General features: G+C 31.7%; 1 protein-coding gene across 6 annotated transcripts in view; it reads right to left on the reverse strand.

Moving 5' to 3' along the window:
* Positions 1 to 20,000, reverse strand: part of LOC145242983 (protocadherin-17-like) — a 155,606-nt gene that overhangs the window by 5,397 nt on the left and 130,209 nt on the right. For 3 of the 6 annotated variants that reach the window (XM_080106098.1, XM_080106100.1, XM_080106099.1), the window contains one exon: positions 11,936 to 12,059. The exons of the other annotated variants lie outside the window; for them this stretch is intronic. In XM_080106098.1, the coding sequence (XP_079962224.1) occupies positions 11,936 to 12,059 (124 nt within the window). The remainder of the gene's footprint in view (positions 1 to 11,935; positions 12,060 to 20,000) is intronic. 6 annotated transcript variants of the gene reach the window in all.

Below are 20,000 nucleotides of genomic sequence, written 5' to 3' on the forward strand. Positions count from 1 at the left end.
ATTATTTTTTAATTTTTAATTTTTTCTTCCTAATTGGTTATCAAGGCACAAAAGCCACTTGAGGATAAGGGTTAAATAGATCGAAAGTTGGATGGTAGGTTTTATTCACTGACATTAAATAACATAAAATAGAGTTGATATGTCGTATAACAGACAAGACAAACAAATAAAGACATTGTTTATAATAAATATATAGTTTAAACATTAAATAATTCAAAACATATACCCGGCAAACAAACAAAGAAATTGTTTATAATATGTATAGAGTTTCGACATTAGATAACCCAAAACATGTAACAGACAAGCCAAATAAAAATAAATTGCAAATAATTAAATTGTTTATAATATGTATAGAGTTTCGACATTAGATAACCCAAAACATGTAACAGACAAGCCAAATAAAAATAAATTGCAAATAATTAAATTGTTTATAATATGTATAGTGTTTCAACATTAGATAATCCAAAACGTGCGACCGACAAGCCAAACAAATAATTGAATTTGTATAAATCTTTAACGTCAACTAATCCAAAAGAAAAATTGAAGAGACAGACAAATTGTATTAGATAAACTAAACCAATTAATGAAATGGTTTTTATTCCTTTTATTTTTTTTTACTAATGGATCACCACTTATCAAGGCCCAAACGCCACTCGAGGATAAGTTATTGAGTCTCAGGTGGCCAGTGAGACATTTTATATAATGTGACTAGCCTGTGTGCCCGGCGTTGCCTGGGTGGTTGGAGGTGTGTGTGGAGCAAAAAAAAAAAAAAAATGGTAGTAGGTAGGCAGGCTTGAACCCGTACCGCGAAGGAGGAAAATAACGTGAAAAAAAAAAAAATGTGAAATCTTTGGCGTTGCGTACATCTCCAAACCGAAAGTGACGAATGTTTAAATTAAGGCTAGTCCATCGAAAAGAGGCGATGACTCGAAAATATCGGCGAAAAAAAGCGACACCTCCGTGTAGAAAAGTGCCCAGTTGAGGGTGAAAGAATTAATGTTTTTAGCCAATTTTTTTTATATTTGTCGTCCGAAAGATCGAGTTTCAAAACGATACCGATCCCGTGAAAATCCGTTGCCTCTGTTGAAAGTTTTAGGCAGACATACATACATACATACATACATACATACATACATGATGATTGCAACGTCTTGCCAGACGAGTGCCACTCCCTCAGACACTTAAAGTCCATGAGCCCAAAAATGACTTCCATCGCCACAGGATCATTTTAATAGACAAATGCCTGAAGGAGTATCTGTACAAAGATGGTGTTACAGAGTCTTAGCTTTGTACGACAGCTAAGTCTCTCTCTTGGTTCAAAATGTTGAGATCCAGCAACAAGCAAGAGCAAGATAGCCAGCAACAAGTTAAACTGCAGACCAGCTTAATGCGGGTACTGGTCTCCCGTTTTATGGTTTTTTAAATCAGAGATTTGCTTCTCCTAGAAAGGTTGCCTTCAGCACAGCTTACGGGAGCCCTCTGCACCCCAACACACACAAACACCCACGGTGCTAGTTAACCGTTGACCCCGAAAAAGGGTTCATTCACCCTTTGGAAGGTCTTATTTTTAATCCTTCAGGGAGACTAGCTACCCTCCTCACCAAACAAGTCTGGTGGGAAACAAGTTTAGTCTCCGGTGACCCGACCATGAGGCAGGTAGTACAGTAATACATGATGATTGCAACGTCTTGTCAGACGAGTGCCACTCCCTCAGACATTTAAAATCCATGAGCCCAAATACCCGAGGGAGTATCTATACAAAGATGATGTTACAGAGTCTTAGCTTTGACAGCTAAGTCTCTCTCTCGGTTCAAAATGTTGAGATCCAGTAACAAGCAAGAGCAAGATAGCCAGCAACAAATTAAACTGCAGACCAGCTTAATGCGGGTACTGGTCTTCCGCTTTATGGTTTTTTAAATCAGAGATTTGCTTCTCCTAGAAAGGTTGCCTTCGCCACGGCTTACGGGAGCCCTCTCCATCCCAACAGTAATACATACATACATACATTTAAACAGACAGGTGAGATTTAAATAATAGAAGATGATCGGTAATCGTGAAAATTGGGTAGAATTTGATCATTTAAGAGGAGAGGTCATTAAGTCTATGCTTTATTTTCCACCAAGTTTCAATCATTATTGTTCAACTATGTTTTGTCTCAGTTGATTGATAGTTGGGAACACAAAAGGTCGGTCATTTTAATGGTACTACTCCCATCTTCTTAACTCTTCAACTTTTTGAGTTAAAAATATAGGAGACTTTACTTTTGGAACGACCCGTGTAATATATATAAAAAATCTATGTTACGTCTTTAGAAGCGCTTAGGACATTTTTTCCAACTTAAAAAAAAACTTATTAAACGTTTCAATTCACTCTATTTATCATTTTAGTAGTTATCATAAAGTATAAGTTATTTCATGTCTACAATTTGTGTTTATTTCACTTTTACAATTTAGTATGTTTTTACATATCTTAATATTTTTAATTTTTCCCTGTACTACTTTCTAGTTACTCTCTCTGCACTGCTTATGTACATATTTCCATGTGATCATTCTCAGTAACCATGTACTACTGATAGAAACTTAAATCTATACTTTAACACTCTCATCTGTAATACGACTACATTGTTTAACACACACACACACACACACACACACACACACACACACACACACACACACACACACACACAAACATAATAGTTAACGATAGCCGAATGGATTAGGTCCTTGTTAATGAAGCCAGGGATGGCTTCTGTCACCAGGTCACCATCTGTCACCATCTATTGACTGGTGTTAATAATGGCACTCTGCACTGGTGATTCCCGCACGGATGAAAAACTATAGGCAGATCATCATATAATGATTCGATCACTCTGATAGACGTTAAAAAGCATTTAAAAAATAAATGTTAAAATTCAACAGCATTTCTTGCAGTACCGGTTCTTGTTAATCAAGCCAGAGATAGCTTGTGTCACCAGGTTCGAATCTATCAACTGGTGTTAATTGTGACACCCTGCACTGATGATTCCCAAAAGGAGGAAACACTAGTGTCTGTAGGTATTTAATAATTATCATAGTAAATAATTATATATATATATATATATATATATATATATATATATATATATATATATATATATATAAAGCTGAACCTCTGTGTGTGTGTCTGGTCACGAATAGGCTCCTATATGGTTGACTATTATAGAAAACTGATCACATATAATGATAGAAGATGTATCGAGACACAGGAATGGGTATGTTTGATCTGGCATAATGATGATTCATTAAAATTGTGGGGTCTGCATACGCGCCTGGTCCACAAAGTATGGAAGTAAAAAATTTAAAAATAAAAAAAAACGTTTACAAGTGTTTTTGATATAGATGTACATAAGAATACTTTGATAAGTATGTTTTAACTTAAATAGGGATGCTATAATAAAATTGTGGGGTCTGCGTTCGCGCCTGGCCTCCATAGAATGGAAATAGGCACAAACTTTAATAAAAACTTTTCATATCTATCTGCGTAAGTATACTTTGCTAATTATGTTTCAGTTTGAAGAAATATGGTATAATAAAATTATGGGGGTGTTCGTTCGCACCTAACCTCCATAGAATGGAAATATGCCACAATGTTTAACAAGGTTTTTTAATATAGATCCACAGAGTATTGTGATAAGTGTTTCAGTGTGAACAGGTAAGGTATAATAAACTATGGCGTTTATCTATTTTATTTTTACTTTCATCATATTTTGCTTTGGTTTTGATACTCCCAAATTCGGAGCTATCTCTTTACAACCCTTCCATTTCATAACCTATCATACTTTCATAAATCAGAGTCCATTTTCTGTAGGCTGTTTTTGAACCCAGTCAACGACGGGTACTTTTGCTAGTGTTATATATATATATATATATATATATATATATATATATATATATATATATATATATATATATATATCTGTGGAAATATGATTTTTAAAAAATTATATTTCACCTTTAAAAAATAATGGCGTAATAAAAGATAAAATATATGGTAATTACAACTTCTCTTTCAATTTTCGGATATTATAATCATGCCCAAAATGTATTTTATTTTCTTTTAATGAATTGATAGTTGCTATTTCTTCTAATGAGTTAAGGGCAGAATAGATTTATTGATTAATGATTAAATGAATGATTTTGGCTCCAAAACAGTTGCTGTGAATGCAAACGTAATTAAAAGAATAAATTGTAAGGTAGTCAGCATCTGGAAATTGGAACCAAAGACGTTTGTCATTTGTTTGTTATATAAAGAACAATTGATGACAGTTCAAACTTAAATGAACCCCGTTTAATCATCAAACCACTAAGAGAAAACATATGACCTATAAAGAAAATTCTTGAGACCATGGTATTTCAAAGCTTGATACTTCTCATCAGAAGAGGAGAGCAAGGTTATATATGTATATATATATATATATATATATATATATATATATATATAGAGAGAGAGAGAGAGAGAGAGAGAAAGTGAGAGAGTGAGAGAGAGCCAATATTTATAGCAAATAGGAATGTATCCATAAAAGCTACGATGTATATATATATGTATATATATATATATATATATATATATATATATATGTATATATATAGTTTATTTATATTTAAGAATGCCTAATATGAGCAGAAGCTGAAAAAAAAGGAAACAGTGAAATCATCTCAACACAATAATGGAAGGGGGGGGGGATAAATAAAAAATTCCCCCCTCCTCGCAAAAAAAAAAAACTGTCGTTCTTTGTTTCCTTTATTTAAAACTCTTTGAGGTTTTTTTGTCAATAACTTGTCCCCTCCTCCACCCTCTTTCTATCTCACTCACTTACTGACTCATTTTTTCTTGCACATACTCCACCACCACCACCACCTTTGCTTATGCTATACTTTTTTCCCTTTCTCTTCTCCTGTTTTTTTTTATTTGTTTTATTTAACAATCATTATTGGATCTTTCTGTTGTCCCCCCCCCCCGACGCACACACGCCTTCCGCCATTCCTTGCTGTGTGCGTTGTTGTTTTTTTTTTTTTTTTAGAGAATTGAAAGCACACAAACATGAGTATTTTGTATGCTAAAATACATATAAATATGCACGGTACGTGTGCGCGCGTGTCAATGGAATAATGGAAAATGAGATCCCTGCTATTTCTGCAACCGACCTCCCATCTACTCTCACAATAACATCTGTTATTGTATATATGTAATAATAACAGCACGAACGCCAGAACCGAGCCGATTCAAGACACTAGACCTTGCAGATTAACAAAGCTCAAGATTCTTTCAGATAGAGCTTTATAAAAATAACTAGCAAGGTGCCCGACATTGCCCGGTCGTTAAAATACGCTTAAATATGATATTTTGTTTTATAAAACCATTTTTCTATTGATTATTATATTGTACCTAATATATAGTAGTGATTTGAAAAATTAAAAAAAAAATTATATGACTTGAGTGCCATCAGCTAGAATCGAAACCAAAAATTTAGCACTCCAGCTGCATTCCCCACCGTTTGAGCTACTGTGAGATAGGTAAGAAATATTTCAAATCAAACCACTTCAAGCTATGAATGAATTTGCGCATGCGTAAAAGTAATAGAAATATATCAGCAAGTTGAAATGAACATTTTACATTTAAACTTGCCGACATATTTCTGTATGCGTTATTCATCCATCCAAACAAAGAATTTATTCGTTATAAACCATCCTTGGTGTGTGATTACTATTTCCTGTTAATTTCAGTGTTATGTGACCAATAGTTTAAGACTTTATCGGTTAAATATTTACACACACATACATCTACTGTTTTATTGCTATGGATTAATAGAATATTTATTGAAATAAAAAAAAAAGCAATAGCGTAAATAAAACAAAAGTTTTTAAATACTATATCATGCTTGGTTAATCATTATTCAACTTGCATAAAAAGTCGATATTACGTAGCCAGTTTGTCTCTTCCTTGTACTCGTCACGTAATGAAAAATATATGTTCATGAATATTAAAATTTTTATTTACCATTTATCTATCTATCTATCTATCTATCTATCTATCTATCTATCTATTCATATCTATATATGTATATATATATATATATATATATATATATATATGTATATATACATATATAGTATTTATATATATGTACTTAGCATTTATATATATATATTTAGCATTTACATATATATATAGCATTTATCGATATATATATATATATATATATATATATATATATATATATATATATATATATATATATATATATATATATATAAGCGGGTATTCATCAACAATGTTTATTTTTTAACATTATTTTATTATTCCGTGTCTTGGTTTTTCATTGAAAATTATGTTTGGATCATTGTAATAATGTTTTTAAATCATTGAAATTGTTTTTAACGCGTTTCAGACGTTCTGTGAAACGTCCTCTTCAGAAATTATTTTCAAATGTGTTGGAGATGTAAAAATAGCATTTTCGTTGTTCATTTGAAGAGTTCCCAAGGGGTGGAAACGTGTAAGTGTCTACTATTCATTGGAATGTTCAATTTTTATCACTCTTTTATTGGGCTGTGGCGAGGCCGCCGACCTCGGCTGTGGTAACTCCTGTGTTGTGTTTCTCTCTCTCTCACTCTCTCTTTCTGCTTATATATAACTACTTCATTTACTCACATAAATTAATATACGAAATTTATGCGTAAACTTTAAGTATTTACTTCAACAGTGCTCAATGCGTAGGTAGAGCTAGTTAGTAAGCTATAAAATGTATATGGCGATTAAGCTACACTGAATATTCCGCGTTTCATCCACTCTAGGATCCTTCAGGGTTATGCGATATATATATATATAATGAGTAAATGACAAAGTCTATATTCCAAATTTCATTATGTTGATGATCTTACAATTTATTCCTTTAATTCAGTTGACACTTATAATTCTTGACAGCATCTGTTTCGTAGCACAAAAGCAATCACTTAGTTATTATACCAATCAGAATAGTGTAATGAAAGAAAACTATAAGGCATTTACAACTTCTCTTCCAATTTTCGGATTTTTTAATCATGTTCAAACGCATTTTATTTCCTTTGGTGTATTGATTACTGCTATTTCTTCTGATGAGTTAAGGGCAAAATAGATTCACTGATTGATATAATAATTAAATGATTGATTTTGTGCTACGAAACAGATAATGTCAAGAGTTGTAAATGTCAACTGAATTAAAGGAATAGATTGTAAGATGGTCAACATCATGAAATTTGGAATATAGACTTTTTTCATTTATTCATTATATGCTCTGTAATTACATTGAGCTTCTTACATAAGGATTGGTATATTTAAAAAGGAAATATAAGTGACTAAAGAATATTTCCACAGATTATATATATATATATATATATATATATATATATATATATATATATATATATATATGATTTTCAGAATGTGAGAGATTGTATATAATAAATTCCACAGCCAAACAACGCCGCAGCCCACAAGAGCCATGACAGTTAAAGAACCGGAAGTCCAACTTCAGTCTTGAACTACCGGTTCTTTGACTGTCATGGATCTTGTGGGCTGCGACGTTATTTAGCTGTGGAATTTATTATATATATATATATAAACAATAATTATTCTTTTGTACCTACAGACACGTTTGTCTTGGTTGTCCCCCTGTAGCTTTGCAAGGCCATACACACACACACGCACACACATATATATATATAATGTGTGTGTATGTGTGTGGTAAAATATGTTTTCCCAATTATATTTCACTTTCTGTATATACCAATCCTTTCTGTTTAGAAGCTCAATATATGTAAAACATTACAACAGAGCATATATAAAAGAATAAAAATATAGCTACATTCCAAGATTCAAATATCTATTTTTCATGAAAACAGCTCTGCCAGCATGTTAAAATTTCACTACATTTTTTACAGATTCATTCCGTCATGCAGAAAAGAACGGTTATTATTATGTCAATAAACAATAATTTTTCCAAAGAGTATATGCGCTGAAAAGAGAGGGTATTGACATAATAATAACTGTTTGTTTCTACAAAACGAAACGGATCTTTAAAAAATATGCAGAAATTTTAATATGCTGGAGGAGATTTTTTGTACGAAACATAAATATTTAGATCTTGGAATGTAACTATACTGTTATTCTTATATATATATATATCTATATCTATATATATATATATATATATATATATATATATATACTAGCAAAAGTACCCGTCGTTGACTGGGTTCAAAAACAGCCTAAAGAAAATTGACTCTGATTTATGAAAGTATGATAGGTTATGAAAAAGAAGTGTTGTAAAGAGATAGCTTCGAATTTGGGAGTATCAAAACCAAAGCAAAATATGATGAAAGTAAAAATAAAATAGATAAACCCCATAATTTATTATACCATACCTGTTCACACTGAAACACTTATCACAATACTCTGTGGATCTATATTAAAAAACCTTGTTAAACATTGTGGCATATTTCCATTCTATGGAGGTCAGGTGTGAACGAACACCCCATAATTTTATTATACCATATTTCTTCAAACTGAAACATAATTATCAAAGTATACTTACGCAGATAGATATGAAAAGTCTTTATTAAAGTTTGTGCCTATTTCCATTCTATGGAGGTCAGGCGCGAACACAGACCCACAATTTTATTATACCATCCATATTTAAATTAAAACATACTCATCAAAGTATTCTTATGTACATCTATATGAAGAACACTTATAAACGTTTTTTTTTTTCAATTGTTAAATTTTTTATTTCCATACGTCGGGGACCAGGCGCGAACGCAGATCTCACAATTTTAATGAACCACCGTTCTGCCAGATTAAACATACCCATTCCTGTGTCTCGATACATCGTCTATCATTATATGTAATCAGTTTTTTAAAATAGTCAACCATATAGGAGCCTATTCGTGACCACACACACACACACTCACAGTCATTCAGCTTTATATATATATATATATATATATATATATATATATATATATATATATATATATATAATCTTAACTTATTCTATTATATATATATATAATATAATTAAAATTACACAAAGGTAAGTATTATCTTTATATTGCAATCTATCAACATAATAGAAAGCTCAATAGATAGATAGAGCAAATAAAAACCAAAATAATCAGCGATGAAAAATAAAAACTGTATAAATTACAATTTTTATTAATCCATCAAAAATACGCGTTTTTTTTTCTTTTTACTAATTTTTATTCTCTTTGAAAATTGATGGGTTAAGGATTTTTCTTTATTATAATTCCTTGTTTACATTTTTTTGATGTATCAAAAAATATTGTAATTTATTCGATTTTTTTTCAGCATCAGTTATCTTGTTCTCACACACACACACACACACACACACACACACACACACACACACATATATATATATATATATATATATATATATATATATATATATATATATATATATGTGTGTGTGTGTGAAATAAGAATTACAATTAAGTTTACCAAGATAATCCAAAATAGCAAACTCATAGTATATTATAAATATTTAAGACTTAATATTTATAAAGTAATCCTAACTTTATTGAGTTCTTATATATATATATATATATATATATATATATATATATATATATATATATATATATAAATTACAATAAGTTAACCAAGGTAATCAAAATGGTAAACTTAAAATATATTATAAATATTAAAGAATTAATATTTACAAGTAAAGTAATCTCAACCAGATGTAAAAGCTCAATAAAACCGAAAAGGAAATAGAGCTTATAATATGAACAAATGATTAATAAAACAAGACATCTTGAAAAAGAGTTAAAAACATATTTAATTTTAAAAAGGAAGCACAAGATAAGTGGATAGTCCTTAATCCGCGGAGTTTTGAAGAAACACTCTCCTTCTCATCAGATATATATGTATATGTATATATATATATATATATATATATATATATATATATATATATATATATATATATATATATATCATAATTTTACACGGGGTACAAATTTCATTATTACAATCATGACAGGAAGCATCATTTTGATGTTCAGGATAAAAAGTGGTAAATGAAAAAAAAATTACAGGGGAGGCCAGCAGACCGGTTTCGCTCTCACCTTCATAAGCTTGCTCGAGGGATTTCCTTTTTTCATTGATAAAATCGAGTAAAATGAGCGACGGTGCGTTTGAAATAAAATAGGAGGCAATACATTAAAAAAAAAAAAAAAACAGCAATATAGTGTACTAAAAAAACTCCCAAAAAACGGGATACACTGAATGTCTAAAATACAGAAACGTATGATATCACCTACAGATTGATCACATTCAAACCTAAGAGAGATTCCCTCTGCTTGCAGAGAGAAGGTTTCTTCAAACGAACTTGAATAGTCTCCAAAATCTTCAGGTCATAGGTGAAATAACCATGACTCAGAATAGTGAACGAGTCCGTGCTAAAGTTCATGGCACATGTCAGGTTTTTAAGCAAATGTTCAGCTGTAGATAGAAGACCCAGGTGTGTTAATAAGAACGTCTGTTGGTCGGTAAGTTTCATTCCTGATTTTGCTAGGTACGCGCTGTTGGACTCTGATATCAAGTCTTAACGACGCCCGACCCACGTAGTCAGCACTGCAACTACATTTAAATGTATAAATTACATTATTATTATGGTTGGGGGAGGGTAGAACGTTATAATCAATTTAGCTTAAATTTTCGGTTTTTGAAAAAAATGATAAGTGCGGAGTTTCTTTTTGTCGCAACCATATATATATATATATATATATATATATATATATATATATATATATATATATATAGGTGTTTTTAGAAGCGGCGAACCTTAAATCAAATTAAATCACAGCAAAATATGTTTTATCATACAAATATGTGGCTTATTTCAAAGATTAATTTTTTGGCATTTATAATTTTAAATATAATTTTGCATATATGGTCCCGTGACTCACGCATGTATGGCTTAATCTAGAGGTCCAATATTTACCCTCCCAGGCTTTGCCCTCTCTTTTTAAGAAGGGATTAGGTTATTGCTAATCATCTAAGACACCCTTACCAGGAATGCCGACGAGGCTGACCAGGCATTTTCTGCAGGTGAAAGTACCGCTCTTCGGGGGCGATGACTTCACACTCCCAATTTCCGACTCTGGTACAACAGTTCTTGCAGTGAGAGATAACTAAATACCCAATAGATTGAGTAGCCACTTATCAAGGCCCGGAGGCCACTCGAGGATAAGGGTTAATGAGTGTACTGTAGTCAATGGGGCAACATCATAGTAATCGTTAGTAGTGGAAATTTGATAAATTGGATTACTTAAATGAATGGCTCATAAAGAATTTGTTTACGTTGGACTTGAAGACGATCATATTATAGTCAGCTGGAAAGCAAGGAAATAGAAGAGAGTTCCAAGAAAGAAACTTTGTTCATGGAATCTTTGTTTAGATTTAATCACAAATAAAGAGTGGGGGAATTATTGATAGTGGTTTCAGTTAGACGAGTGTTTTTCGTGAAAGTTTGGTGATTGGATCTCAGACGAACACTTGCCACGAAAATAACGACAAAGCAGAAACAAGCTAGCGACGTCTCTTTTGTGGGAAAGAGGTTGCAAGGAAGAGAAAAGGACATCGAAGTCTTTTTTTTTCTTCTTTTTTTTTTTTTTTGCTGGAACCATATGATGAATTGCCAAACCAAACTGATCTCAAAGTTGACAAATTTTCGATTGAAGAAAATTAGTTGTCGATCTAAAAAAAAACTTTGTGTGTGTGTGTGTGTGTGTGTGTGTGTGTATGTGTGTGTGCATGTGTATGTGTGATGTATGTGTATGTGTGTGATGTATGTTTACGTGTGTGTGTGTGTGTGTGTGTGTGTGTTACTTGCCTGGTCCCTCTCGACTATGCCTTGAGTCTCCTTCACTCCAACCATCTTCTCTTTCACTGTGACAATCTGGGTTCATAAATTGTTTGTGTTCAGTATCTCTCCCACAAGACGTTCCTCCTATTTCCTGTGAATCACAGAGACAACATGAAATATTGTAATATTAGAACGATCGTGCAGAAAAAAAAAAAAAAAAAAAAAAAAAAAAAAAAAAAGCTCAGATTTTTGTTTTGTTTTGTGTTCTGCGCAAAAGAATTAAAATTAAAATCTCTTGAACAATACATTTAGAAATAATAGTAGCGACAATCCTCGTTGGATTTGAAGGAAAGGACCCAACGAGAGATGAAACAACATTAATAATAAAAAGAATAATAATGTTAAAAAAAACAACCAAAAATAAAGAAACAACCAAAAAAAAACAGCCCCCCCCCAAAAAAAAACAAAAAAAAAAACAAACAAAAAACTTCAATTGATATTAAAAAAAATAAATAAAAGAACCCCGATAATGAAACCTTTGCAAAACAGTAGTGAAAAATAAATTTGTTTCCAATGTAACAAAGAATTATTCAGTGATAGCGAAAAGGAGTTAGACAACAAAACGAGCTTTTCATTGGCACAAAAAAAAAAAAAAAAAAAAAAAAAATGGAGGTATCTTGGAAGAAGCCAGAAAACGCTCTCCAGGAAGTGAAGTCTATTAGTACTAATTCTACAGGTTCTTTTTTTTTTTTTTATCATTTGTTGTTTGTTTTGTTCGGTGTTGTTTCTTTCGTGTGATTTGCCTTTGGAGGTGTTTATTATTTTTTTGCGTTCCTTCATCTTTTTCTATTTAAGATTATTTGTCGAACGACTTGCGTTACTCCATCTTTGTTATCTTAAAGAATTTGTTTATGCCCACCTCGCTATCTTTCATTATGTGTAAATAACACACACACACACACACGCACATACATCTACACACACATATATAAAAAGCAGGTATTATATTATAACATTATGGAAAAAAAAAAGGGAAAGAAAACCTGTAGCCCTTTAGAAAATTCTCAACGTTTCGTCCCTATATTCGGAGGACTTCCCCAGGAGAATGATAAGTATGGTATATTTTTCCTCAATCATCTGAAGTATGATAGTTGACTTTTGTATTTTAAACTTAAACTCAAGTTATTATATCTAAAAAAATAATTTATAAAGTCAACAGTAGGTTTTCTGTGTGTTGTGAACTAAGTCACTGTAAAAGGCATGTGAAGCTTTCTACCAGTGAGTGCACTGCGATGGGTCCCCAACTAGAGCAGGCAATCAATGGATTTGATTGAAAAATGGGTGATTTCATCGATCTCGGTGACAATAAAAACACGTTGGTCCTCATTCAATCCCGGGCAACGTCGGGTCTCCTTGCTGGTAAATATATAAATTTGTTACATATTTTTAGTTTCCTAGATATACATCCAATGAAACTCTTGTGTTTACCAAAAAAAAAAAAAAAAGTGCTCAATGAATAAACAGAGCATGTTTATAGTATGTTTATTTTTACAAATATTATTGGTTACATATGTGCATACATGTTTCTGTAGCGTCTCTTTTCAGAGAGACTACGTCGTTAAGCGAACCATACTTCTCAAAATCAAATTCAAGACTAATTCTGTTTATACAATTTAAAATGGATCAATGTAGATCGAAAAAAAATGAAAAGAGACATCACAGAAAAGTGTATGCACATATGTAGCCAATAATGTTTGTATTAATAAACATACTATATATATATATATATATATATATATATATATATATATATATAAAGCTGAACATCTGTGTGTGTGTGTGTGTGTGTGTGTGTGTGTGTGTGTGTGTGTGTCTGGTCACGAATAGGCTCCTATATGGTTGACTATTTAAAAAAAACTGATTACATATAATGATAGAAGATGTATCGAGGATCAGGAATGCGTATGTTTGATCCGGCAGAACGGTGATTCATAAAAATTGTTCGCGCCTGGTCCCCTAAGTATGGAAATAAAAAAATGAAAAAAAAAAAAAAAACGTTTACAAGGGTTTTTGATATAGATGTACATAATAATACTTTGATAGGTATGTTTTAACTTAAATAGGGATGGTATAATAAAATTGTGGGGTCTCCGTTCGCGCCTGGCCTCCATAGAATGGAAATAGGCACAGACTTTAATAAAGACTTTTCATATCTATCTGCGTAAGTATACTTTGATAATTATGTTTCAGTTTGAAGAAATATGGTATAATAAAATTATGGGTTGTTTGTTCGCACCTGACCTCCATAGAATGGAAATATGTCACAAAGTTTAACAAGGTTTTTTAATATAGATCCACAGAATATTGTGATAAGTGTTCAGGTATGGTATAATAAATTATGGGGTTTATCTATTTTTTTTTTACTTTCATCATATTTTGCTTTGGTTTTGATACCCCCAAATTCGAAGCTATCTCTTTACAACCCTTCCTTTTCATAACCTATCATACTTTCATAAATCAGAGTCCATTTTCTGTAAGCTGTTTTTGAACCCAGTCAACGACGGGTATGTTCATATTTGCTTTACGTGTATGTACACACACACACACATATACATATATATAGTCATCAACATAAAGTACTGTATCGCTGTATCACAACTCATCATTGCGGCTAGACTAGCATCTTTCCCTAGCCGAGGATTGAACCTAAAACCATCACGTTAATAGTCGGCAGTTTTACCCACATTAGTGTTGGGACGTTAATCGGAATCAAAATCTGCAATCGGAAAAATCGAAATTTTAGAGATATCGGAATTGAAAAATGTATGCCTATTTTCCGATGCCGAAATCGATTCCTTTAATTACCTATTTTATTTTATTTTCTTTAAAACAAAATCTTCCACTGCTTGTAGTAATAATAAAATAAAAAAATATTTATTGATTTTAAATTACCAATAAAGTTACAATTTATAGATCCCAACTCCCAATGTTTCTTTACGTTTAAGAAAATATACGCATGTCTATGTTTTTATGGTAATCGAAGCAAAATAGCAATCTTAAAATTAAATATTAAGAGATTTTTAAAGAATTGGAATCAGTAATTTTATACGGAATCGGTAATTGTATCGGAATCAGGAAAAATATTGTAATTGTCCCATCACTAATATATATATATACATACATATATATATATATATATATATATATATATATATATATGTATATATATATGAGCAAACAGTTAATAAAATATGCTAAAAAACACTTTGAAATGAGTTAAAAACATATTTAATCTGAAAAGGAAACACTAAATAAATGGATAGTCCTTAATCCGCAGAGTTTCGAAGAAATACTTTCCTTCTCATCAGAGGGTAGGAATCAGCAAAATGCGGGATTGGATTTTGCATGCAGAATTTTTATCATCAGTTTGTTTCATCAAATACTTCTGCATGCAAAATCCGATCCCGCATTTTGCTGATTCCTACCCTCTGATGAGAAGGAAAGTATTTCTTCGAAACTCTGCGGATTAAGGACTATCCATTTATCTAGTGTTTCCTTTTCAGATTAAATATGTTTTCAACTCATTTCAAATATTTTATTAACTGTTTGCTCATATTATAAGCTCTATTTCCTATTTGGTTTTATCGAGCTTTTACATCTGGCTGAGATAATTTTATAAATATTAATTCTTTAATATTTATAATATACTTTACTTTTACGATCTTGGATCATTTTGATAAATTTAATTGTAATTTTTATTTTATATACATACACATATATATATATATATATATATATATATATATATATATATATATATATATATATATATACTTCAGAATAATGTAATGCAATAGATCTACTGTTATGGAAATCCAGTGATTATTGATCTTACAAAATATTATTGGCTGTAATATTTTATAAAGACAATCCCAGTTAAATAAAAATTGCTCAATTCTAGAATTCTAGATTTGAAATTTAACCATTTCACGTCATAAAATTTAAATTACTAAATTATGATATATATATATATCTCTCTATATATATATCTATATATATATCTATATATATATATATATATATATCTATATATATATCTATATATATATATATATATATATATATATAGTCTAAAAAGTTTGGAGTAAAAAAAATTATTTTAAATGTAAAAATAAAAATAAAGAATGCAGTTTAAATTCCCGGCAAAAAAAAAGAAAGAAACTCAATTTAACCTTTCGCAGACTTAGCACCTACATAATCCGACTTCTAAACAGTTTATAATTACAAAAGAGAATTCATTTATATAAGAATGAGAAAAAAAAAAACCTTAACTAAAATTGTTAAATAGAAATCAACTTAGCACTTGCATCAGCCGATTTCTCAAAACTCTTCAATTATAAAAGAGAATTTAACTATATAAAAATGAAAAGAGAAAACCCTAACTAAAGTTTTGTATATAGAAAACGGGATCGTCAGCTGCTTACCATGTAGCTGTTTCGGGGATTTAAAAACAGGATAGCTGTTAAATGCATGGCACTTTATGCATTATATATATAATGGAGAATTCCAATTTTCTAAGTTAGATTTAAATAGGATTGCATTAAACTAATTGCTTCGTCATATCATACAGATATCTGTAATGTCTGACGAAATTATCGTATCGTTAATTCGATTTCGGTGGTCGAAACATGTGTAACTAAGCAGATAAAAAACGGTAATATATATATATATATATACTTTTCATTTGTTTTACATAAGCATGAATATGTTGCTAAACAATCTATGAGCATACCGTTTTAAATAGTTCTTTAGAGAGAATGGAGTCCAAAATTAAGTCCAATCTGATGAATTGCTGTTTTTCTCTTCTTTTTTTTATTTTTCAATCCCATTTGACTGAAGATCAGCTTCTCTTTGGGCTACTGCCCTGTCCGAAAAAAAACAGTTTCCATTATTTCGGCTGCTTTGAAATCTTTCCAACCGGACTATATGCATAATTAAACTGGATTTAATTATGCTTAAATAAATTTTGATTGTAAAGTTCAACTTACAGTTTTAATTTTCTTTCTCTTATAATAAGCTATACTCTCTGTTGCATATTGAGCTTTTTCATTCGGTTGGGATTAAGTTATCTATATATAAATACTGGTATTTATATTAGATTATAGTGTACCATTGCGTATATCAGGTAAACAGTACATCCTTTTGATTTCATTGCTATATATATATATATATATATATATATATATATATATATATACTTTTCATTTGTTTTACATAAGCATTAATATGTTGCTAAGCAATCTATGAGCATACTTTGGTCAACCAGTTACAAGTAACTAGAGACCTCTTCAGGCGATATTGCTAATATTATGACTCTTTGGTATTGAGCACTCTTGCATTAAACTCGTTAAAACCTCATTAGTTGCTTTACCTTTGGAAAATATTAACATGGAATTATATATGACTAGCGAGGAGTACCCAGCGTTGCTCGGGTGTTTGGAGGTGGGGGTGGGGGTAAAAAGAAAAAAGTATGAGGATCGAACCCGAACCCTTGAGGCAAAGTTGTAAATTAAAGTGTGAAAAAAAACAAAAAAACGTGCGACGTTAACCATTGCTCCACCGCAAGATGCTAACGGAAACACGTTTGAATTTATTTAATTACTTGGATTTAGCAGGTACTCGTTTTAATGAGTTAATGAGGTAAAGTTTGACTGCGGGATAGTATTCATTTACTGATGAACCCCAAGATGTTATACGAAAAAGACTAACCCACATGCGGCGAGCGACAAATATTGAATATTTAGCTTCCCGAAATCGAGCAAATTAAATAGACAGGCGAGCTTCGTTGTTAACTGTGAGATATTACGATTTATATGTGATATAAAAAGTTTTTAAAAGTTGAGAAGCGAGCGACCACTTCTCTGAAAAAAGCCTTTCGTTGACATACAGAAAAAGCGAACACACATACATACATACATGCATACATTTTCGCTTTTATATAATAAGATGGTTGCTATTGTTGACAGAAGATTCCCATCTCTTCAGTTTCGTGTTGTGGGTCTGTATTACGTAGGTGTCTTTCTAATCCAGCTTTAGTCCTACATGAAAGTACACATATGTGACATAAAAACTTTCCTTCTTGGAAAGATAATCACATGATAATATTGTGAATCCTCTAATGTCGTGTCAGGGCACTTTTAGATTTGCAGATTAGACCACAAATATGACAACTTAGCGTTGCCGGATGTGCTTTTAAAGCCTCCTCATAAAACTGTCGTTCCTGTCTTTGATTGTGTGATTTCAGATGATTTACAAAAACAGCTTTTGACAAAAGATATCTGCCACATACAGTGCTCTTCAGTTCCTGTTTTAATTTCTCTGATATTAAATATTCGTCCTGCTTTCTTAAAACATGTTTTAAGACAGCAAGATCTCCATGTTGCTCTTCAAAAATCTTACAACTTTTTCTGATGCTTTTCTTCACAGTGATCGATCTTTCGTTTTGGATTCCCAGTTATGTACATCCATCTCAAGTATTTTCAAGTTGTTTTTCAGAGAATTCTTAAACCTTTTTCTTGCTTCAAGTTGTGGTCTTTTACCCCTATCTATCTCGCCATAAAACAGTTGTTTAGGAAGTCTTTTGTTCTCCATCCTAACCAAGTGTTCAGTTCAGATCATTTGATTTTGAATGATTTTCATTTCTATACTTGTACTATTTGATCGTTCAAGAACTACAGTGTCAAGTGTTAGAGTCTTCCAGTTAATATTAAGTATTCTCCGAATACAACTTTCATGAAACCTTTCCAATAACTTGAGATGCCTTCTATATGTTCCTATTTACTTGCCTCCCCACGAGGACAGAGTTAGACACAAGGTCGGTTTTTAATGTGGGGAAAATCCAGCTCCCCAAAAAGGAAAAAATTAAAATTGTCTCAGTCATGGAGGATTTCTCCTCCACTGAACGAGGACAGAAAAGGTGTAGTGTAGCATCAGAACAAATACTACACTGTTGTATTTATTTGCTTCCCCACTGAGCAAATTAGGCACAAGGCCGTTTTTTAATGTGGAGAGAGAGGGAGGGGGAGGGAAAGGGGTGACCAGCTCCCGAGAGGTGGGAAATGGGAGCTGGATAGTAACTGTTGGTCTGTAGGGTGATCCCTAAATTGACCAAGGTCAGATAGGTGGGGTTACCCCCACATATGGTCTTTGCTGGTCTTTGCTTGCAGCATCTGTCGGAACAAATACTACACTGTGATCTTGGCCCGAAGGCCAATGTTGAATGCTTTCTATATGTTGTCTAAGTCTGACTCATATAGTATTGTAGCAAAAGCTCTATAAACATTTAGCTTTGTTTTGATGTGATTCCCTGATCTGAACACACACATTTCTCAAGGTTGACAAAAGATGAACTAGCTTTGGCTATTCTGTGATTTATCTCAGAATCAAGTGTACAGTCCTTACTCAGCGTACTATTCAGATATACAAAATTGTCCGTGATATTTAACTTCTTACTATTAACCAAAATGCTTGGTTCAACATGTGGCATTCCTATAGGAGAGGAATACATAACATAGGTTTTCTTGGAGTTGATGGTAAGCCCAAAAGCTTTACAGGCTCTCATAATTTGTCCATAATCATTCGTGTGTCTGTTTCTGAATGTGAAACAAGGTCTGCATCATCTGCATATAAAAGTTCATGAACAAGGTTCTGAAAAGTTTTCGACTTTGCGTTGAGACGTCTAAGGTTAAAAAGTTTACCTGATGTGCAAAACCGAAACTTCACTCCAATGTCGCAAAGATTAAAAGCATTCGCTTGCATCATAGCAAAATATATGAAAAATAATGTAGGAGCAAGTATATCACCTTGTCTCACACCGTTTTCAACTCGGATTGGATCAGACAATGATCTTTTAAACTTCACTCTGGCTTTCATATTACGTTGTAACTGCTGACACAGCTCTACAAAACAAGTAGGACAGCCTAGTTTCCTATATATATATATATATATATATATATATATATATATATATATATATATGCATGCAAAATCCGATCCCGCATTTTGCTAATTCCTACCCTCTGATGAGAAGGAA

The sequence above is a fragment of the Euprymna scolopes genome, chromosome 21 (genome assembly GCF_053919585.1).
Source record: "Euprymna scolopes isolate OS-2025 chromosome 21, ASM5391958v1, whole genome shotgun sequence".
In the NCBI taxonomy this organism is placed as follows: Eukaryota; Metazoa; Mollusca; class Cephalopoda; order Sepiida; family Sepiolidae; genus Euprymna; species Euprymna scolopes.